At 55.3% G+C, this 18,588-nt stretch overlaps 1 protein-coding gene across 1 annotated transcript; it reads left to right on the top strand.

Moving 5' to 3' along the window:
- The first annotated feature begins 12,359 nt into the window (after nt 1-12,359).
- Nucleotides 12,360-15,072, top strand: IER5L (immediate early response 5 like). Its single transcript, XM_079113597.1, has one exon. The coding sequence runs from the start codon at nt 12,552-12,554 to the stop codon at nt 13,770-13,772; it is 1,221 nt and encodes a 406-aa protein (XP_078969723.1). The 5' UTR covers nt 12,360-12,551; the 3' UTR covers nt 13,773-15,072.
- Nucleotides 15,073-18,588: the final 3,516 nt, after the last annotated feature.

Here is an 18,588-nt window from a genome sequence, read left to right as displayed (position 1 = left end):
GGAAAACAACTGTTTTCTGAAAAAAATAGGAACTTACCTGGCAGGGCCCATTTGTTCTTTGCTCTTTACCCTTCCCTGATCTCCTCCCCAATTTTCCTGCCTAGAATGCTGTCGTGATACTGGAGTTGAAGCAGCCACTTTGCGCCGTAAGGATGAAAACCACATGCAGGGAAGCCAGAAGGACATCTCAAGAGGCTGCCCCGCCTTGCGTGTGCTTCCTGCTTACATCAGCATGGCTGCGGTTTCTGTGACTTGCCGCTAACTGCAAATCCTGGACTCATCAACAGGCTTTCTCAGGACTTTCAAGATGTTCAGCAGAAGGGCCAACCCAAGCAGCTGCTTAATAAACACTGAGTGAATGGATGGACGAGGGTGACCTGAGACTCCAGGACCTGAACGGCCAAATGCAGCCCGAAAGGGAAGCATGTCAAACAATGCTGTCAGGCCTCAGGAGGCCTGCGATTCCTCCTGGGGCCAAGCTGTTGTGACCCCGAGTATGTTCCTTCCCCTCTCTGAGCCTCAGTTTTCCTATCTGAAAAAGTGGTGGGACTTGGTGGTTTGTAAGGTGGGTCTGGTGGGGAATAAGGAAGCTCCTCTCGCCTTCAGATACAGATTCCGAGGAGAGATCAATAGGAAAGAGGCAGAACCAGCACTGATGGAGCACCCCGGGCCAAGAGCCACCTGTCACCTCTGAATCTCCATGCCACCCAGCAAACGGGCGCCCTGGTCAGCCCTATGTAACAAATGAGGAGACGCGACCTGGGCAACTGAACAACCTGGCCCAGCTCGCAGGGTGAGCCTGAGAGTGAAGAGGAGGCGGGGCTCACCGTCTCCGTCACCGGGAAGGGCAGCGGGTCTCACGTCACTGTCACCTGCGGGGGGGCGGGGCACTACAGGAAGTGGGGCGGTTCCCCAAGGTGCAAGGCAGAGTCCCAGGACGGCAGGTCTTCTGCCCCGCGGTGGGTGCCCTGAGCGCTGCTTGCCCTCACAGTTGGCGCTGACTGCAGACAGACACCAGGGGACCCAGCCCCCGGACACTTGCTAAGCAGAGCTGTCCAGTCGCAGAGGCGAAGAGCAGGGAATGTCCCATGGGCACACCTGGGAAGGCTTCCTGGAGGAGGCGGCACTGCAGGGGGGACATTCTGAGGGTGGGAAGGGGAAGGGACCCCCAGGAGGACTGGAGCCCGGCCAGGCTTTCTCATCCTCTCAGCTGCCCTGAACTCTGCCTCCCCCGTCAGACATGTGCTCCTCTGGGGACTCCCTCTAAGCTGGGCAGGGCCGGGAGGGTGGGGAGGCAGGATTGAGGCCAGGAGGCCAGATGAGGTGGAGGTCGAGGTGGGTCCCAGGGCACTTGGTTGGGCAGGGGTCTCGGAGGGTCCTGGAGGCATTCAGCATGGCTCTCCTGACGGGCTCTCACCTGTTCCGGCCTCTCCCTCCTTCCAGAAGACCTAGGGGATCCCGGCTGCCCTGGGGAGGCTGGAAGTGCCAGCAAGAGGGAAGCGAGGGGGAGTCTGGCCTGGAGCCGGTCAGCGGGTCAGTGTGACCTGGCCTTCCTCCTGGGACTCTGCATGACTGACGAGTCCTGGGGTTCTGAGGCCAGGCTGGTGAGCCGCCGGCTTGGCGCTCACAGGTCTTTCCTCCTATGGAAAGTGAGTCCCACCCTGGCAGAGCCAAGAAGAGGGTGAACTGGTGCATGAAGCTGGGCGTGGGCATGTGACCATTACCCACAAACTCCCCAGGAACTGGCAGAGCCGGCATGGAGCCAGGGGCCCCTGGTCACTGCTAATTACCTACAGCCGCAGGGTGATGGCCCTGACCTCTATGGAGACCAGAGACCACGAGAAACTAGAGGATCATCCAATTTGTGAAAAGTTCACTGCGACCAAAGTCTTTTGGCATCTTCCAGATCTTTTTTTTTTTTAGTTGTAGGTGGACACAATACCTCTATTTTATTTATTTATTTTTACGTGGTGCTGAGGATCAAACCCAGTGCCCCACCTGTGCCAGGCAAGTGCTCTACTACTGAGCCACAGCCCAGCCCCCAGATCACTTTTAAAATGCAGATTTTTATCAATGAGAAGAAGAGTAATTAGCCCAAGGGAAAGCAGAAAAGTGAATAAACCAGAAAACCAAAAATTAGCCTATCTCCACCCTCCCCAAGCCCACTCAGCAGGAGTCAGATATGAACTGCCTCTTCCCTTGACCAGTGTTTGCAGGATGCATTCATGTTTGCTGCAACACTGCAGGAGATAACCAGCAAGACCCATCTCTCCAGAAGAGCCCAAAATTGCCAACAGAAGCAGACACCTGGCTGGCCCCAATTTTCTCCTAAGACAAAGGTACCCCAATTTTCAGTTATTTTTATATGATACCAAGGAGCAGGTAGGTGTATTACATTTACCTGGATTACAAGTATTTGCAGGTATTTGGAGCTATTGAACACTTGCATTCGTGAAAATAGTAATCCCAGAGAACTTGTACTAATGCTCATACAAAGAGAGTCAGAAAAATTCAGCAAGTAGCAAAGTAAAACACACTCCCAACACAGGAAATGAAATATTAAAATGCATAGCTCAAGAATTATTTTTAGAAATCAGACTTGGTGGAAATTTGAAAATGTTCTTCCAAATGACTCTTGAGATTAAAAAAAAAAAGGGAACTCAAAAGGAAATTCCGCACTAATTAGATGTTTCATGCTATTTGAACATTAAATAAAATGAGAAGATTGTACAGTACAACTTTGAGGATGCAGCCAAAGCAGTACTCAAAGGCAAATTCATATCCACCAATACACCTAAAAGTTCTTAAGTGCCTGAGAGAGTCCTTTAGCAGAAAGTCGACTTTCTCATTAAAAAGCCTTTAATAAGGTGAAAAGTTCTAAGAATGTCTGGTTGTCTAATTTTCCTTAAAAGTTATAAAATAGAAAAATTGTTAATACATGGTTTTCCCTCCCAAAATTCTCCATCTCCAAACATGAATACAATGATGGCATTTTAGTAGTCATCACAGATGCATCCAGTAAGTATTGGTCCCTACTTACAGTGGTTCTGCTTAATAATTTTTTGACTTCCCAATGGTGCAAAAGCAACATGTACTCAGTAGAAACTGCACTTTAAAATTTGAATTTTGTGCTTTTCCTGGACTAGTGACAAGCCAATATGATACTGTCTCATGATGCTGGGCACCCACCAAGAGCTGCAGCTCCCTGGCAGACACAGATCTCAAGGAGAAAAAAACCAAGTCAGAGCTCCACAGTGGACTGTGTGCTGCAATGTGACACTTGGTGGGTTAGATGTATTAAGTGCATTTTTTACTTAGTGATATTTTCAACTTACAATGGGCTTATTAGAACATACCTGCACCTTTAGTCAAGAAGTACATTGGTTCACTGTCTCCCTTAGATACAGAAGGCGAGATAAAAAAAAAAAGTCCCTGGGGCCCACGGGGAACCCTCCCTCCTGATTCTGTTCTCATTCCTGGGCTCATTTCCCTGAAGTCTCCACATGTGTATGGATGGGAGATCTAAGGAGGCCAAAATTCTAGACGCCAGTTCTTCTGCTTCTAGATATGTGGCCTTAAGTCACTTAACGCTGATGGAGCATCACTAACCCTAACTGTGCTATCTTCCAAATCACCCTGGACCCTCAGAGCTTCCCACAAAGGCATTTCTTCTCATGCTCACTGGTCCTCAGTTGGACTGTGATTCAGCTGGGTTGGGCTGTGCTCACCCCAGTCATCTGGCTTCAGGTTGTGGGTCTAGCTGTGGGTTGAGCTTAAGCCTGCACACTGTCTCCACTTCCCTTTCAGACTAGAAGATAAGGAGGATATGTTTTGCCATGACAGATCACAAATGTGGCAGAGGTCAAACAGAAACAATAATCTCCTAGGATCCTCCTAATTGGTATGTTCGCCCTTCAACCCACATTCCATTGGTCAAAGCAATTCATGTGGCCAAGGCCAAAGTCAGTAGGGCAGAGAAATTTCTTCTGCCCCAGAAAAATGAAAAGTTATTGAACAATAATCCCATCTACCCCATTTTCTGAGCCTCAGTTTTCTTGTGTGAAAAAATGGAATTGCTGAAAGTTCCTACCTCAGAGGAACCCTGTGCTGGTTGACTTTCGGCATGGGTTACATCCACTGCGCAGCCAAAGCAACACTCCAAGGCAAATTCATATCCACAAATACATTTGAAAGGTTTTAAAAGCCTATGAAAGAAATATATTCTTTTAACAGGAAGTTGACTTTCTCATTAAAGTGCTCTCGGTGGGAGCGAAAACTTGCCGAGCCTGGAGCTGGAGGCAGAGCCAATGCCACCCAACCCACGGGACTGTTCCTTAGCTGAGAAGAGCCGGAACCTGAGTCAGGAAGTTCACCACAAAGCCCACCTTCTGTGGTACACATCCCTGCCGATGCACACCAAATGTAGCTGCTGACTTTCCAGAATTGCTTAAGCCCCACTAACATGTCCATGACAAGGATCACCTGGAGCCCTCCTGTGCCACAAGCTAGGCTGGCATTGTGCCTTTTATCAGCTGCTTTGTCAGCCCTATTGAGCTGATTTGCTCTGGCCCAAGGCCAGCTGGTTCATGTGCTCATCCAGAACCCCAGACAAGGAGGGCCTCGCAGACTTGTCCTCCAGGTAGGGTCTCAGGACCACTCCCCATCGGCCCATTGGTGAGACACTCAGACACAGGAGAGCAGAGCTGTTAGCATTTGGCTTGTAGGCAAGAAAAGACATGGGTTCCAACTCCAGTCCTGCCACTTTCTGATGTGTAAATCTAAGCAAAACAGGGAAGCTCCGTGCACCTCCGTTCCCTCACCTGGCAAATGGGACGATGACTGCATCCTGAGGTGGGTGGCGGCATGGTGTGGTGCAGGGATGCATGCAGACACAGGCTCTGAGTGAGGCAGTGTTGAACTCGACTCAGACTCTCTCAATGAGGGATTCTAGAAAAGCTTTGGGCTCTGAATCTGCAGAGTGGGTACAATGCAAACCCTCAATGGGGTGTTTGAAAAGCCCCAAGCCATGAAGCATGAGCACACAGCCCAGTATGTGCTCAGTTCTCAATTTAAAAAGGTCCCCTTTCCCTTCTCTAAAATACCACGTAGGCCACCTTAACCAATCTAAATGTCCCTAAATGTGGAATAGAAGATATGTGGTGTAACATGCCTGCCTTATAAATGCTCACTATTCCAATGAGCAAAACACCTAGCCCTTGTCAAATATAAGAGGCCACCAACAGTAAGACACTTTCTGATTTCAGAGATGTCAGATATGGGAATGAGGGTGCTTTAGAATAGATTAAATTCAGCATATGATACTATGGATGAGAAATCAAGCTATGGTGGTTGAGTGCTAGCCCAGCTAAGAACATTTTAGTTTATTTTTGTCTCTAAAAAGCACCTCTCCTTTTTTTGCTTTCTTCAAGGCCTTTGTGCCCATGACAAAGCTGTATATTCACTGAAGTGGGTCATAGGCTGCCTGAGCACATCTGAGGACTACATTTCCCAGCCTTCCTTGCACCTATGTAGAATCATGTGACTCACCTCTGGCCAATGAAAAGGAAGAATGCTAATGAGGGATTCACACTAACACATCTTGCTTCTACTATCAATGTACTTTCCTGCCTTCCCCGTCTGCCTTCTGGGTTGGTAAAACCACAGAATGAGAGGAGTCTGGAGCTGGAGGACAAGGGTCTGACCTACATTGAATTGCATTTCTTTTTTTTTTTTTGCACCAGGGATTGAACCCAGAGACACTTAACCACTGAGCCACATCCCTAGCCTGCCTGATGTTATTCATTCGTTTGTTTGTTTGTTTGTTTGTTTGTTTGTTTGTTTGTTTGTTTGAGACAGGGTCTCAGTAAGTTACTTAGGGCCTCCCTAAGTTGCTGAGGCTGGCCTCAGCCTCCCAAGTAGCTGGAATTAGAGGTGGGTGTCATTGCACACAGTTCACTGCCATTTTCTTATGAAGGAAGCAGTGGGTCTAAAGATGTCCTTGGAACTGCAGGAAAGCCAGGAACTGAGGAAAGATCCTGCCACAGGGAAGCACGAGGGGAGATGAGGCTCCAGGCTGGGCCATGGCAGGTGTCCCTGTAGGAGCATGAGGCAGAGCACTGCACGGTGAAGTCACGCTGCAGAGATGAGCCAGCAGCAGGGAGGTCCGCTGGTTCCCACGCACATCCATGCACCTCGGCTCCGAGTCCCAGGCGCCACCTTCGACCTGACACTGAGAGGGCTCTGGAGCCACCCACTTTGCCACATCCTGGGGTCAGTTCTGGGGAGGAGTGCCCCCGCCCTGAACAGACCACTGGGAGCTGCTCTGCAGGTCTCTCCCCACTCTTTCCCACCCCTCCTAAGGCCAGCACCTCGGCTTTTGGGACCTGTGGAGCTGGGGGGCGTGGGAGGAGCCCGGCTCCGCGCCTCAGGGGCTGCCTCGCTCCCCTGTGGATGGGACAGCCCTCCGCGACGCGTTCCTGCCTCTGCCTCAGTTTCCTCATTGGTCCAGCAAAGGCGAGCACGGCGCCTGAGCCCCGAGGGGCCGGGTGGGGGCCCTGCCTGCTGCCCCTGCACCAGCACCAGGTCCGGAACTGAAATTCTATTTGGCCCTGTTTGGGGTTTTGTTTTTTAATTCAGCAAGAACGGAAAGGAGCTCTGGAGACCCCTGCGCGGCCCGGGCCGCGCTCCGGCCTCTGCGCGCACGCGCACACGCATGCTTGAGAAATGAGTTTTTGAGCAATGCTCTCGAAACAAAAACAAAAACTCTGCTTTGTTCCGCGGAACCAACATTAAAAATTCACCAGTTGTGGGAAGCGGGAGGGACAGGGAGCAGCAGCCCCAGCTCCTGCAGACTGCTGGAGGGTGAAGAGGTGAGCAGCCGGGGAGGCCTGGGGGGACCTGCCCCGGGAGGACTGGGGACCCTCTGCCCACTGCCCTCCCTCCAACCAGTCTGTTTTCTTTATCACCCTCCTGGCAGTCTTGTTTGTTTTTCTGCTTACTTACTTTTTCCCATTTGGAATGCAGGAAAGGTCTAAGAGGCAGGGACCGCCATGGGTCTGGGTTCCATCCCCAGCACTGCAAAACCAATAAGCAAATAAATAAATAAAGACATCTTTCCCCAGCTGGGACCAGGGGCTGGTACCCGTGCAGTGGCCAAGGCATGTGTGTTCCTGGATACAGAGCTTCACTTCTGTGGGTCTCAGTTTACTCAAATGGAGGTTATAGAACTACCCACCTGGCTAGATCGTTTTGAGAATTAATGAAGAGTAATTTGTGCTCAACCCTGTCCTGGTACAGTGGTGTCTACAGTTATTATTCACTGAGTAGGGAGTTGGGGGGCAGGCAGTGCATTCACCCGCCCCCACCATGCAAATGAAAAATAAGATTCTAAGATTCAGTTCCTAAGATCCAAAGAGCTTCTCACTCCTTAGAAACTCCCAGCGGAGCCCAGGAGGGGACAAAGGTCTGTACTAAGTGAGTTATAAAAACAACTCCAAGCCAGGGGCTGCTGAACTGCCCCCCACCCACCTATGCCGCAACACACCCGCCCAGGCTGCCCAGGGTTAACCCTGACCTGCCCAGCGTGTGAAGCTTCCTGCAGGATTTGGAAAAGGAAGAAAAGAGGGAGGGGAAGTCTCCTGTTTTGTTTCCAGCTAGTCCAGTGTTCCTTCCAGCCATCTGACGCTCAGTGCATCTCCTGGAAGAAAGTGAAAAGTGAGGAAACCAAGGCCCAAGAGAGGCCATGCACGTGACCTAGGAATGACGGCCTGTGAGGGACTGATACCCATTTTCCTGGCCTCTGGCCCCACTCTCTGTGAGACCACCCACATGTCCAAAGCACTGAGCAGATCCTCCATCCTCCAATCCAGCAACCTTGCCATAAAGACTCTGCTGAGCCTTTTCACATTGCTAATCAATTGGGCACATGTTAGATCCCAGAGCTCCAGGCAGACACTACCAGTTGATCAGACCAGGTCCAGAAGATAAAAAGGCTCCCCAGCCCAACTCTGAGCAGTGAGACATGCATGGAGTCTCCCCGTAGCTTGGCACAGCGCCTACACCTTGACCAGCACTCAGCCCAGGTTGAGTAAGTGAATGAATGAGCAAATGCACACCCAACCATGTCAGAAGCCTAGAGACCCAAGACCTGAGAGGTATTTGCAGTCTACACAATTCCATCTACAAGTTCATGTACAAGTTCAGAATAACACGTTAACCTCCACCTGGGCCAGTGTCTGGTGTGGTCCTGCAGGGCTGGAAGTGAGGGCTACCCTGGCTCCAGAACCCAGCCTTTCTCCACAGTGCCCACTGGCCATAGGCCTTCCTGAGATGTAGCTCAGAGCTCCCCATCCAAGCCCCACTGGCCTCCCTGCCTCAGAGGGGACTCAACAGTGACCCTGCACTGGCCAAAGCCCATGGTGTCAGTCCTGCCACAGAAATGCACACTGGATCAAAGAGATAGGACTTTGGGGACGTCCTGAACTGGGAAGCAGGACATCTGGGTCCTAGCTCCAGCTCCTGGCCAGTGTTCTCAGGTCTCTGGACCTCAGTTTATCCATCTGGAAATTGGGCAGAGGGAAGCCTGTTCTCTAGGGCCCTCTAACACTAACAATGCCTTCTTCACAGTTGTGTTCATTGATTCACATAGGCATTTATTGCATACCTACTGTGTACCAGGCCCTTTGCTGAACCCCTTGCTGATCCAGAAGGCCCTTCCTCCTCCTTGGTCTCTGGTCTTCGCTCCCCACAGGAAGCTTCCTGGACTAGCTCTGGGCCCCTCTCCTGGGCCTCTCCGGGCAGGTGTGTGCTTCTAATCAGGCTTATCACTCCGCATTGTCCCATCCTGTCTGTTTCCCTGTGAAGTGTGACTTCCCAAGGACAGAATCACATCTTGTTCCCTCACCCATTTCCAGGGACGCCAGAGGAGGGTTCTGGGAACATTTCCCTGTTGAACAAACACATGAATGAATCCATGAAGTCCAAATCTTTCTCCCTTCCTCCCAACACGATGCCCCCAATTAAGCACTTTGCTGCTGCCCCTCTCCCAAACCCAGTCCCTGAGAGCCACTGGGCAAAACCTGCTGCTGACCTTCCTAGCCACACCATAGCCACAAGCCTGGGTGACCAGAAAGTGGCCACAGGCATCTATGCACTTGAAAGATGTCTGTGCTCTGAGGTGGGGCCGACACCCCCTGGGGCTTGACAGGAGCCCAGGTCCCCAGCGGTCCCCGCGCCCTGCTCCATGCTGTCCCAGCAGACACTCGGTAAATACTGAGCCATTAATTAACTTCCTCCAGGAGCGGTGACTCAGGCCAGACATGATCTCCCCAGCTTCAGGGGAAAAGGTGACCCCAACCTCATGCAGGTGCCCAGACAAAAAGGCCAGCCCGTTCTCCCCAAAAGCCTCACCACCCACTTCCCAGGGTGCAGATGGAGGGCACCCCCACATGAGCGTACAGAACCCCCACGTGGCATCCTGCCTGAATCACTGTGCGCCCAAAGAGGAGAGACGCGCACAGCCAACGAGCACCTGTGAATTCCTGCCCGAGCCCCAGCCCACTGCTCCCAGGGCCCCCACACAGCCCAGCTGTTCCATTGGCTCCTTCGGCGAGTGTTTTCTTACAACAGCTGCGAGAGCTCCCCTGCCCAGGCCACCCCAAAAAAGATCAAGGGATTTTATCAAGCTAGACAACTGCTCAGCCCTCCTTAATAGCCCACCTCTCGACTCCCATGGAGAGACCGAGTAAGTGTGGACCCAAGAAGCGGGGGACTGAGCACATCTCAGCTGGCCCCAGGGCGTCACAGGCCCTAAGAGAGCTCAAAACGGGCCTTGCGGCAGTGGATGGAGACAGGACTAGGAAGTACCAAGATGAGGGCCCAAGTGAGGAGCCAGAGTCAGGTTGTGGGCACAGCTCCAAGAATGAGGCGGAGTGAGGAACCGAGCTCACACTGACTTGCTTCTGTAGGGGCTCCTGCAGGCCCTGGCCTCACAGTTGGCAGAAAGTGCTTGAGGTCCGTCAATCAATCAAGGACACATTCACCAAAAGGTGCACCAGGACAACCGGGCTCAGCTCCACTCACGGCAGCAACTGATTTTCAGCAAACTGTTGACCTGGGTTCAAATCCTAACTCCAACTAAAACCGTCTTACTTTTCCCAGTAAACTGGGCAAGAACAGACTACATCGGGGCCACACTACATCGGGGGTGCCAGACTCGTCTGTTGTAGGCCGAGTCATCTGGCTACAAGTTGGACAAGAGTTACAGATTCCCTCCACATGCTGGTGACATCTCAAAGTCGAACTTAAATTAATAAAGCCTCTGTGTGCCTTTGAAACAGGATTTAAAGAAATACAGGGCAGTGTGGTTTTATTCCTACAGGTATCACGTCACAAGCAGGTTCCCCGGCCCTGGGGGTCCCTACCACCAGATGACCAGTCAGAAGTAAATAAAATGTGCTTGCTCTGAAGTTCCCCTACACATTAATCCCGGCTTCTCTGGGACTGGCAGAAAGAAGTGCTACTGGTCCCTGGGGTCTTGGACCAGTTTGAGAACGCTCTCAGAAGGCATGGGAAGGCCAGGGCACTACACCTGGAGCCCTGCAGTAGTAAGCAAATTCCAGTGTCCAAATTTCCTCATCTGAAAAATGGGGCAAACACCCTGACTTTGTCTTCACTCTTGACACCAGGCATTGACAATGTGTTTGAAGAATCAAGTCATGGGCTGGAGATGTGGCTTCGTGGTGGAGCACTTGCCTGGCATGTGTGAGGCACTGGGTTTGATCCTCAGCACTACATAAAAATTAATGAATAAATAAAATAAAAGATCCATTGACAACTAAAAAAAAAAATTACTAAAAAAAAAAAAAAAAAGGGAAGAAAGTTGTGAGAATTCTTAGGGTTAAAAGGAGACCCTAAGACTGCAGGATGGGCTGGCTGGGTCTCCTGACATTCACCTAGGGACAAAGGAGGTACTAAGCACAGACCAAGGAACAAGGAGATTAAGGAGAACCCCAAGGAGGATGTGAAGCAACAGAAGTGGCCTCCCCTACCCCAGCCCCAACCTCTCTCTGTGGATAGGTTCTACCTATCCCTCCTGGACTCTGTGGACCATGTGCACCCACTTCTGGACCCCACTCAGGCAGCCGCAGCCTGGCACCCTGGAGCCCTCCTCAGAACACCAGGCATCCCTCTTCCCCTCAGGTCTCTCAGTCTTAAGAGCCTCCAGAACCCGCTGCCCTGTCCCTCTCTGTCTCTGTCCCCAGCTGGGAGATGGTGGGCCATGGATAGCTCAGGATAAGAAGGAAAACGGTCCACAAAAGTTGTCAGCAAGTTCCTCAGCGTCTTGGGGACACACGAGGGTCTGGAGCTCAGGGTCCTGGTCCCTGTCTTAGCTCTGCCCCCAGGAGCTGTGTGACTCCCAAGTCATTTCACTCCTCCAGCCTCAGGTCCCTACTCAGCAGTAAAGGCCTTTCTGGCAGTGGCCTGCTCCATAGGAGGCACATAATAATTGTCCCTGTTGTCATTATTAGTAGTTAGGAAGGGAATCGGTTTTAGAACCGATGGTTAGGAAGCTCAGGGTCCTCTCAGAACCGTAGAGTCTGAGCCGCAGGAGGGTCCTTAGCTCCCTGGGGCGGGCCTGGGTGCTTCTCTATCAGAGATCAAAATTCACCATCCATAGGTTTTTCCCCATCAGATGAATGGGGAGAGGCGGCTGGCCCTAGCGCGCGAGCATTCCCAAAGGCCCCTGGCCCAAAGAGTCAGCAAGTCATTCTATGCGGTGAAAGATACCCCCAAACCTCTCTCCCTTGAAGGGCCCCCAGTGTCAAGCAGCGGCCCCACTAGCCTCTTGCAGAGACCTTGGCTCCCACGAGTCACTTGGGGGCGGCAGGTGAAAAGGAGGAGGCGCCCTGTGGCCGTCAATGGGGAGCCGCGCGCACCTGCCGCAGGTGAGGCCCAACCGTGCGGAAGGAGGAGGAGCCATCGTCGCGGCACTCAGGTGAACGACCCCCAGCTTCAGAAAGCTAGGCTGAAGGAAGCTGCGGGCTCCTGCGTGGCCGCTGCGAAGCAACCCATGTTGCAGACCGCAACCCCGGCGGCTCCGAGTCCCGCGCTGTGCGGCGGCCCCAGGAGAACATTCGAGGCAGCAGCGGCGTTGGAGGCCCGGGGTCCGTTCGGTATTTGAATAGCACAAAGGAACCGCCTTGGTCTGATTGGCCAGCCTAGTGGCCTGGGGGCGGGCAGCGCCTGTCACTCGGGAGGCTCTGAGTACTGCTATTGGATCGTCAGGTGTGGGGCGGGGCTCGGGTGCTCAGCTAAATAGCTGGGGCCGGGGCCGGCAGAGGCTCATTGCTTTGGCGCCGTCTGGGGAGCGCGAGCCTGCGGGTGGCGCGCAGCGCATGGTGGTGGCTCCTTTCGGAGCGCAGCCGACCCGCTGACCTGGGCTCCGTTCCCCTGCCTGGCGCGCCCAGGCGACCTTCTTGAGACAGAAACAGCAGCAGTATTAGCAGCAGCAGCGGCGGCGGCTGCTTTGCCGCCGCCGTCTCCGCGGGAGCATGGAGTGCGCCCTGGACGCCCAGAGCCTGATCAGCATCTCCCTGCGCAAGATCCACAGCTCCCGGACCCAGCGCGGCGGCATCAAGCTGCACAAGAACCTCCTGGTGTCCTACGTGCTCCGCAACGCGCGCCAGCTCTACCTGAGCGAGCGCTACGCCGAGCTCTACCGGCGCCAGCAGCAGCAGCAGCAACAGCAGCAGCCGCCCCACCACCAGCACCAGCACCTCGCGTACGCAGCGCCGGGCATGCCGGCCAGCGCGGCCGACTTCGGCTCGCTCCAACTTGGCGGCGGCGGGGACGCGGAGGCGCGTGAGCCGGTCGCCCGGCACCAGCTGCACCAGCTCCACCAGCTCCACCAGCTGCACCTCCAGCAGCAGCTGCACCAGCACCAGCACCCAGCGCCCAGGGGCTGTGCGGCGGCGGCGGCCGGGGCGCCCGCGGGCGGCGCGGGGGCGCTCTCGGAGCTGCCCGGGTGCGCCGCGCTCCAGCCGCCGCACGGCGCGCCCCACCGCGGGCAGCCCTTGGAGCCGCTGCAGCCGGGTCCTGCGCCGCTGCCGCTGCCGCCGCCCGCGCCCACCGCGCTCTGCCCGCGGGACCCTCGCGCCTCAGCCGCCTGCTCTGCGCCCTCCGCGCCCCCGGGGACGGCCCCTCCGGCCGCCGCCGCCGCCTCCCCGCCAGCCTCCCCGGCCCCCGCCTCCTCCCCGGGCTTCTACCGGGGCGCGTACCCGGCCCCCTCGGACTTCGGCGTGCACTGCAGCAGCCAGACCACCGTGCTGGACCTGGACACTCACGTGGTGACCACGGTGGAAAACGGCTACTTGCACCAGGACTGCTGCGCCTCCGCCCACTGCCCCTGCTGTGGCCAGGGTGCTCCGGGACCCGGCCTGGCGTCCGCCGCCGGCTGCAAGCGCAAGTATTACCCTGGCCAGGAGGAAGAGGACGACGACGACGAGGACGCGGGCGACCTGGGGGCCGAGCCCCCCGGGGGCGCTGCGTTCGCCCCCTGCAAGCGCGCCCGCTTCGAGGACTTCTGTCCGGACTCGTCCCCGGACGCGTCCAACATCTCAAACTTGATCTCCATCTTTGGCTCGGGCTTCTCGGGGCTGGTGAGCCGACAGCCGGACTCCTCGGAGCAGCAGCCGCCGCTCAACGGGCAGCTGTGCGCCAAGCAGGCGCTCGCCAGTCTCGGCGCCTGGACTCGAGCCATTGTCGCCTTTTAGGGACCCCCGAGGGCACGGGGCCCCGGGGGCCCCGCGGGGCTGGGGCCAGACAAAGACTCGGCCAAGGGGCGAGAGGAGGGAGCGAGCGGGCGCCTAGCCACTCGGGGCCGAGCTGGGGGCGACCAAGGGGAGGCAGCTGATGTTTTATAAATTGTAAAATAAAAAAAAAAGAAATCTAAATTCTTGGACTTTATTTTTGCAGAGAAAAAAGCGCCTATTTAAGTATGCTTTGTGTTTCTCCTACTCTTTTTTCCCCTTCTTTTTATTGTAGTGATTGCAGTGGTGTTTAGCGAGGAGCCTGCCACGTGAGGGAGGGCTGCTGCCCGGAGGAGGTGCCGGGCAGCCGGGGGCGAGGCAGGGCGCCCGGGCGGCAGGGGCGCGCTGGGGGCGCAGCGCAGGAAGGTGCGGAGCCCGGGACGCCGATTCCAATCAGTTGTCAGACCCGGGAAGCCCGACGTTCCGCTCTCCTGAGTCCCTCTGTGGCGTGAGGAATGGGTCTTGTGAAATCCTGAGCAAAAAACAAAGGCAAACTCTATCTCCAAAAGGGACGTTTGGGTCACATTTCCTCTCTGGGGGCGGCCTCCAAAGTTCTCAAAATGAGAAGGCAGAAATGAAAACACTTCAACTTTTTTTTTTTTCTTTTCTTCCCGGGGCGGGTGTCTTGAGCCCCTCCTCTCCCCGCCCCTCTGGCTCTGTTCTCCTCCCCTCCTCCACCCGTCTCCTGGACTCGGGGGTGGCGCCGGACACCCCAACACTCTTGGACACTGTTTGGGGAAGGGGTGGGGGGCGAGCACGGCGGACTACATTTCCCATCATGCCCAGCATTGCGGTCTTCACTAAACAAAAAAGGAAGTCGATTTCTTCACCTGGATCCCGGGCGGCCCCAGGGGAGGGAGGGGCCGGGACCGCCGACTGCGTTGGAGACTTTTCACTAAGTTCCTGGTCAGCTGTGGTGTTTGTGTGTGTGCTTCTAAGTTGCACTGTCCTGGTTCAGTCTTCGGTTGCATTTCATGAAACCAGCATTGTTCGAGCCTGTGAGCACCCTGTCTTGTGTCTTCAGCTCGATGGATTTTGTTTAATTTAAAATCCTTTTGTTGTAAAAAGGTGGGGTTCTTCTGCAGCCCCTCTGGTTCTCTGCCATCAGCATCGTGCGGACTCCAAAACAAGTCGCCAACCCGTCCTTTCTCGGCCCTTCTCCCTGGTCCTCCTGTATTTTTGTGCATACTGAATTGTATATCACCGGATAAAACTGTTCAGATTATTTGTTTAAATTTATAATCTTAATAAAAAGTCGACTGTAGAGTATGGTGGTGTCTTGTTTTCGGATGGGCCTGGGGTCTGAGGAGAGGATAGAGGGAGGTGGGAGACACACACACACACACACACACACGCACACACGCAAACCCCAGCTCTCCAGGGCCTGGGCGGGCGGGATCTGCCCACATCCGCAGGGCTGGGGGTGGGAGCGGGAAGGGGGAGAGGAGTGGTGTTGTTGGGGGGATGGAGCCGGTGCCGCGCGCCTCCTGCCCCCACCCCTCGCCTGCGGGTCCTGTCCCCCATGGGAACCGGCCGCCCCGGGGTCTCCAGCAGGAAGCCGAGCCAGCCTCCAGCACGTTCCCTGCGCAGCCAGGAGCGAAGGGCCTGGTCGGCCCCAAGTCTGAGCTTTCCTCGGCTGAGGGACGCCGAGGGGCTTCTGGGCCACCCACACTCCCCGCCCCGCGCCTCCGCCCGCACGTCCGCATGTCTCGGCTGCAACTTGGGGAAGTTTTTTTCCTTTTTTTTCCTTTTTTTTTTTTTTTTTTTTTTTTAAGTTGAGTTTGTTATCACTGCTCGGTGCCACTTGGTGGTGTGCTGGCGGCGTCTCCCTCCCTCCTCGCGCCCCTCCCCTCTCCTTCTCCTCTCCTTCCCTCCCGCCTCTCTTCCCTCCCCAGTGGATGGAGGCAGGAAGGCTCCAGGCGCGCGCTCCCCTCTGACCACCTACGGAATGACCTCAGAGTGGGAGAATGTGCCAAGGCCCGGAGGAAGCTCGCGTTCTCCACACTGGAACCAAATTCACATCTGGAACCGCGGCTCAGGCCTGGGGGCGCGCGGGGTGGTTCCAGCTTCGCAAAGAGGGGACAGGAAAGAAAGAACGGAGGGGGGCGGGTATGAGCAAAGCAGCAGCTTACTAGCTGCTTGAGAGTGCCTCTTTCGGTGTCTCTGTCTCCGTCTCCCCAAAGCTCTCGCTGGCTCTCGCCCCCGCGCTCCCCTTTCCTGCGCAAGCCTCCCAGCCACCCGGCAGGACGGCTCACGCCCCCCACCCCAGCCTTCACGCCTCCCGCAGCGACAGGAGGGGCTGCTGCCAAGACGGCCCAGCCCAGACTCCGAGAGGCGAATACAAGCCAGTCTCGGGGGACTGCTCGGCTCTGGATCCCGGTGTCGAGCGAGGCGAAGTTCTCGGGGACACTCTCCAGAGCGCGGGGGGCAGCGAAGGTCCGCGACACGAGTGGGGGAAAGGAGGCTGTGGAGGCGTGAGTTACGGGGAGGAAAGGCACCTTCACACACACACACACCCCAGGGCTGTTTTCTCGGCCTCCCACGGGATGAGTCTGAAGCTGCTGAGGAGGGGGAACAGTGCGTCTTCCCCCTCCCCATTTCCCCCCTGCAAGTCCAAGGAAATAGCTGCTGGATGCACGCTTTTGATTCAGTCCACCAAGCCAGTTGCCAGAGCTCCCCCTAGCGCCGCTTCGAGGGCGCTGCAGCGGTTGTGGACGGGAGTGGGCGAGGCACAGCGGGGGCGGCGGGGCTGTTGGGGGCTGCTCCGCGGCACCCTTGGCGCGGCGCAGCGTCTTCACCCAGCCCTGGCGAAAGCTGCGGCCGAGCCGCTACTGTCCGAACTCCAGGTCCGCATGAGACCGGCACGTGGTCGGCCGCCTTTGTTGAGAGCTCCGTGCTGGGCACAGAAAGCCAAGGGGTTTGGGAACTCCGCACCGGTCCCTGGGATCCCTACGGCAAAGTGTCAGTAGTGGGATGCAAAATAGGAGCCTTGAAATCAGCGGAACACCAGATTAGGGTGCGCCTCCCAACCACCTCCCCACCAGGTTTTCTGAGCCTAAGCTTAGAACACCCTGGGCACATTGCATCTAGGAAAACCTGGGGCCGGGCTGTAGAGTGCTGGGAGCCCACCAAGAGAGGTGCTGTCCCCCTTTAATCTTTCTAGAGCCCAGGGATCTTGGGCATTCACACAAAGGGTTAATGCCCTGAACATAACGCGTGACCCAAAACAAGCCCCTGGCAATCTACCAGCACGCTAAGACATTCCACACGGAGCAACGCTGTGCTCAGCCCTCAGCTGCGCACCCATGGCTGGAGCAACCAAACAGGTCTCCAACACACGAAGCTGTAAGCATCCTCCTCACCCCGCTCGCGACCCCTAGGGCCACCGGCACAGCATGCAACATGCCAGCCTTGAACATTCAGAAAGACTAATGCTCCCAAGCATAGCACACAGAAAAACTGGCTCTGGGTGGGGCTGGGGTGGATGGTGCTGTCAGGCCATTGCATCCTCTGAAAGTGGTGGGCTCAGGCAAACAGGGAAACCAGAAATCCAGCCAGGTCCACCGACAAGCCCCACTCCCTCCAGTAAACAGACCAAGACAGAGCCCACAAGAGCCCCCAGGCAGGACTTAGGGTGCCCCTTGGGAGCTGGGGGATTGAAGAGACTGGAGGCTCCAGGGAATGTGGAGGGGGAGCTTCCAGAGAGAACAGCAGCTCAGGAAGCCAACAAGCCCCTGGTTCTCTCAGGTTCACCAGCACCCCTACACACTTCCCAGTTCCTAGGACCCTGCAGGTCCTGCTGCCCTTGATACATGGTTCAGGGCTCAGCCAGGCCCCAAGCTGCACTCCCAGCAATGAGGAGCTGCTGGGCTGACAGCCCAGTGCCTTGAAGAGCCGCAGGCTGCCCTCCAGGAATGACAGGGGCTGCCCTCTGTCCCAGAAAGGCCACTGAGTAGGGCACAGACCTGAGTTTTGGGTATATGTGTGTGTGTCTGCTTGTGTCCCAGGAGCTGTGTGTTGGACACACTCACAAAGTGTTTGCTCGGTATCTAGCCCATGCAAGACACTAACCTGACCACCATGAACGATCATGGCAAACAGCAAGAATGGCAAGTGCCTCTGTATGGATTAGTTCATTTACTTTTCCCCATGACCCTCAGAGGTAGACACTGTTGGCATCCTCATTTTAGGATGAGAAAATTTGCCCATTAAGTGCCCAGCTTCTACCTGTTGGGGCTCACAGTCTAGTGGGGAAGAATTTGTAACATTACAGTGCAAGTTGGCAAATGGCCCTGATGTCATTTAAATGCCATTTTGAGAATTGCCAGCTGAGCCTAGGCTAGATTCTGGGATCGGGTCGTGCCTGAACCAGCAGGTCCAGAGCATTGCAGCATCCCTAATGTTTCAGGCTCCAAATTTCAGGGACAAGGGCTGGAGAAACACAGGACAGTGGTGTCTGTACACTGCCCCATGTGGGGCAGGGACTGACCTATTTCTGTTGGTTTTTTCCCCCCCCTTTCTTTTTGTAGTACTGGGGATCGAACCCAGGGCCTTGTGCTTACAAGGCAAGCACTCTACCAACCAACCTATATCCCCAACCCCCTGACCTATTTCTGTGTCCATCAAGACTCCCTTGTGGAAGGGGACAGCAATGTGAGTGACACCAGCTTGGGCAAAAGGTGGGATTTCTTGGTTCATGCACTAAACCGTAGAATGAGCAAGTATGCCTCTGGCTTCAGGCACAGCTGGATCCAGGCACAAACCTTTTGCATAGTGCTCT

Source organism: Sciurus vulgaris (genome assembly GCF_902686455.1).
Source record: "Sciurus vulgaris genome assembly, chromosome: 15".
Classification (NCBI taxonomy): Eukaryota; Metazoa; Chordata; class Mammalia; order Rodentia; family Sciuridae; genus Sciurus; species Sciurus vulgaris.
Note: the sequence above shows the minus strand (reverse complement) of the source record. Positions and strands in the feature narration are given on the sequence as shown.

Coding starts and splice junctions, on each gene's coding strand:
- IER5L (XM_079113597.1), top strand. CDS start 12,552: ATGGAGTGCGCCCTGGACGCCCAGAGCCTGATCAGCATCTCCCTGCGC.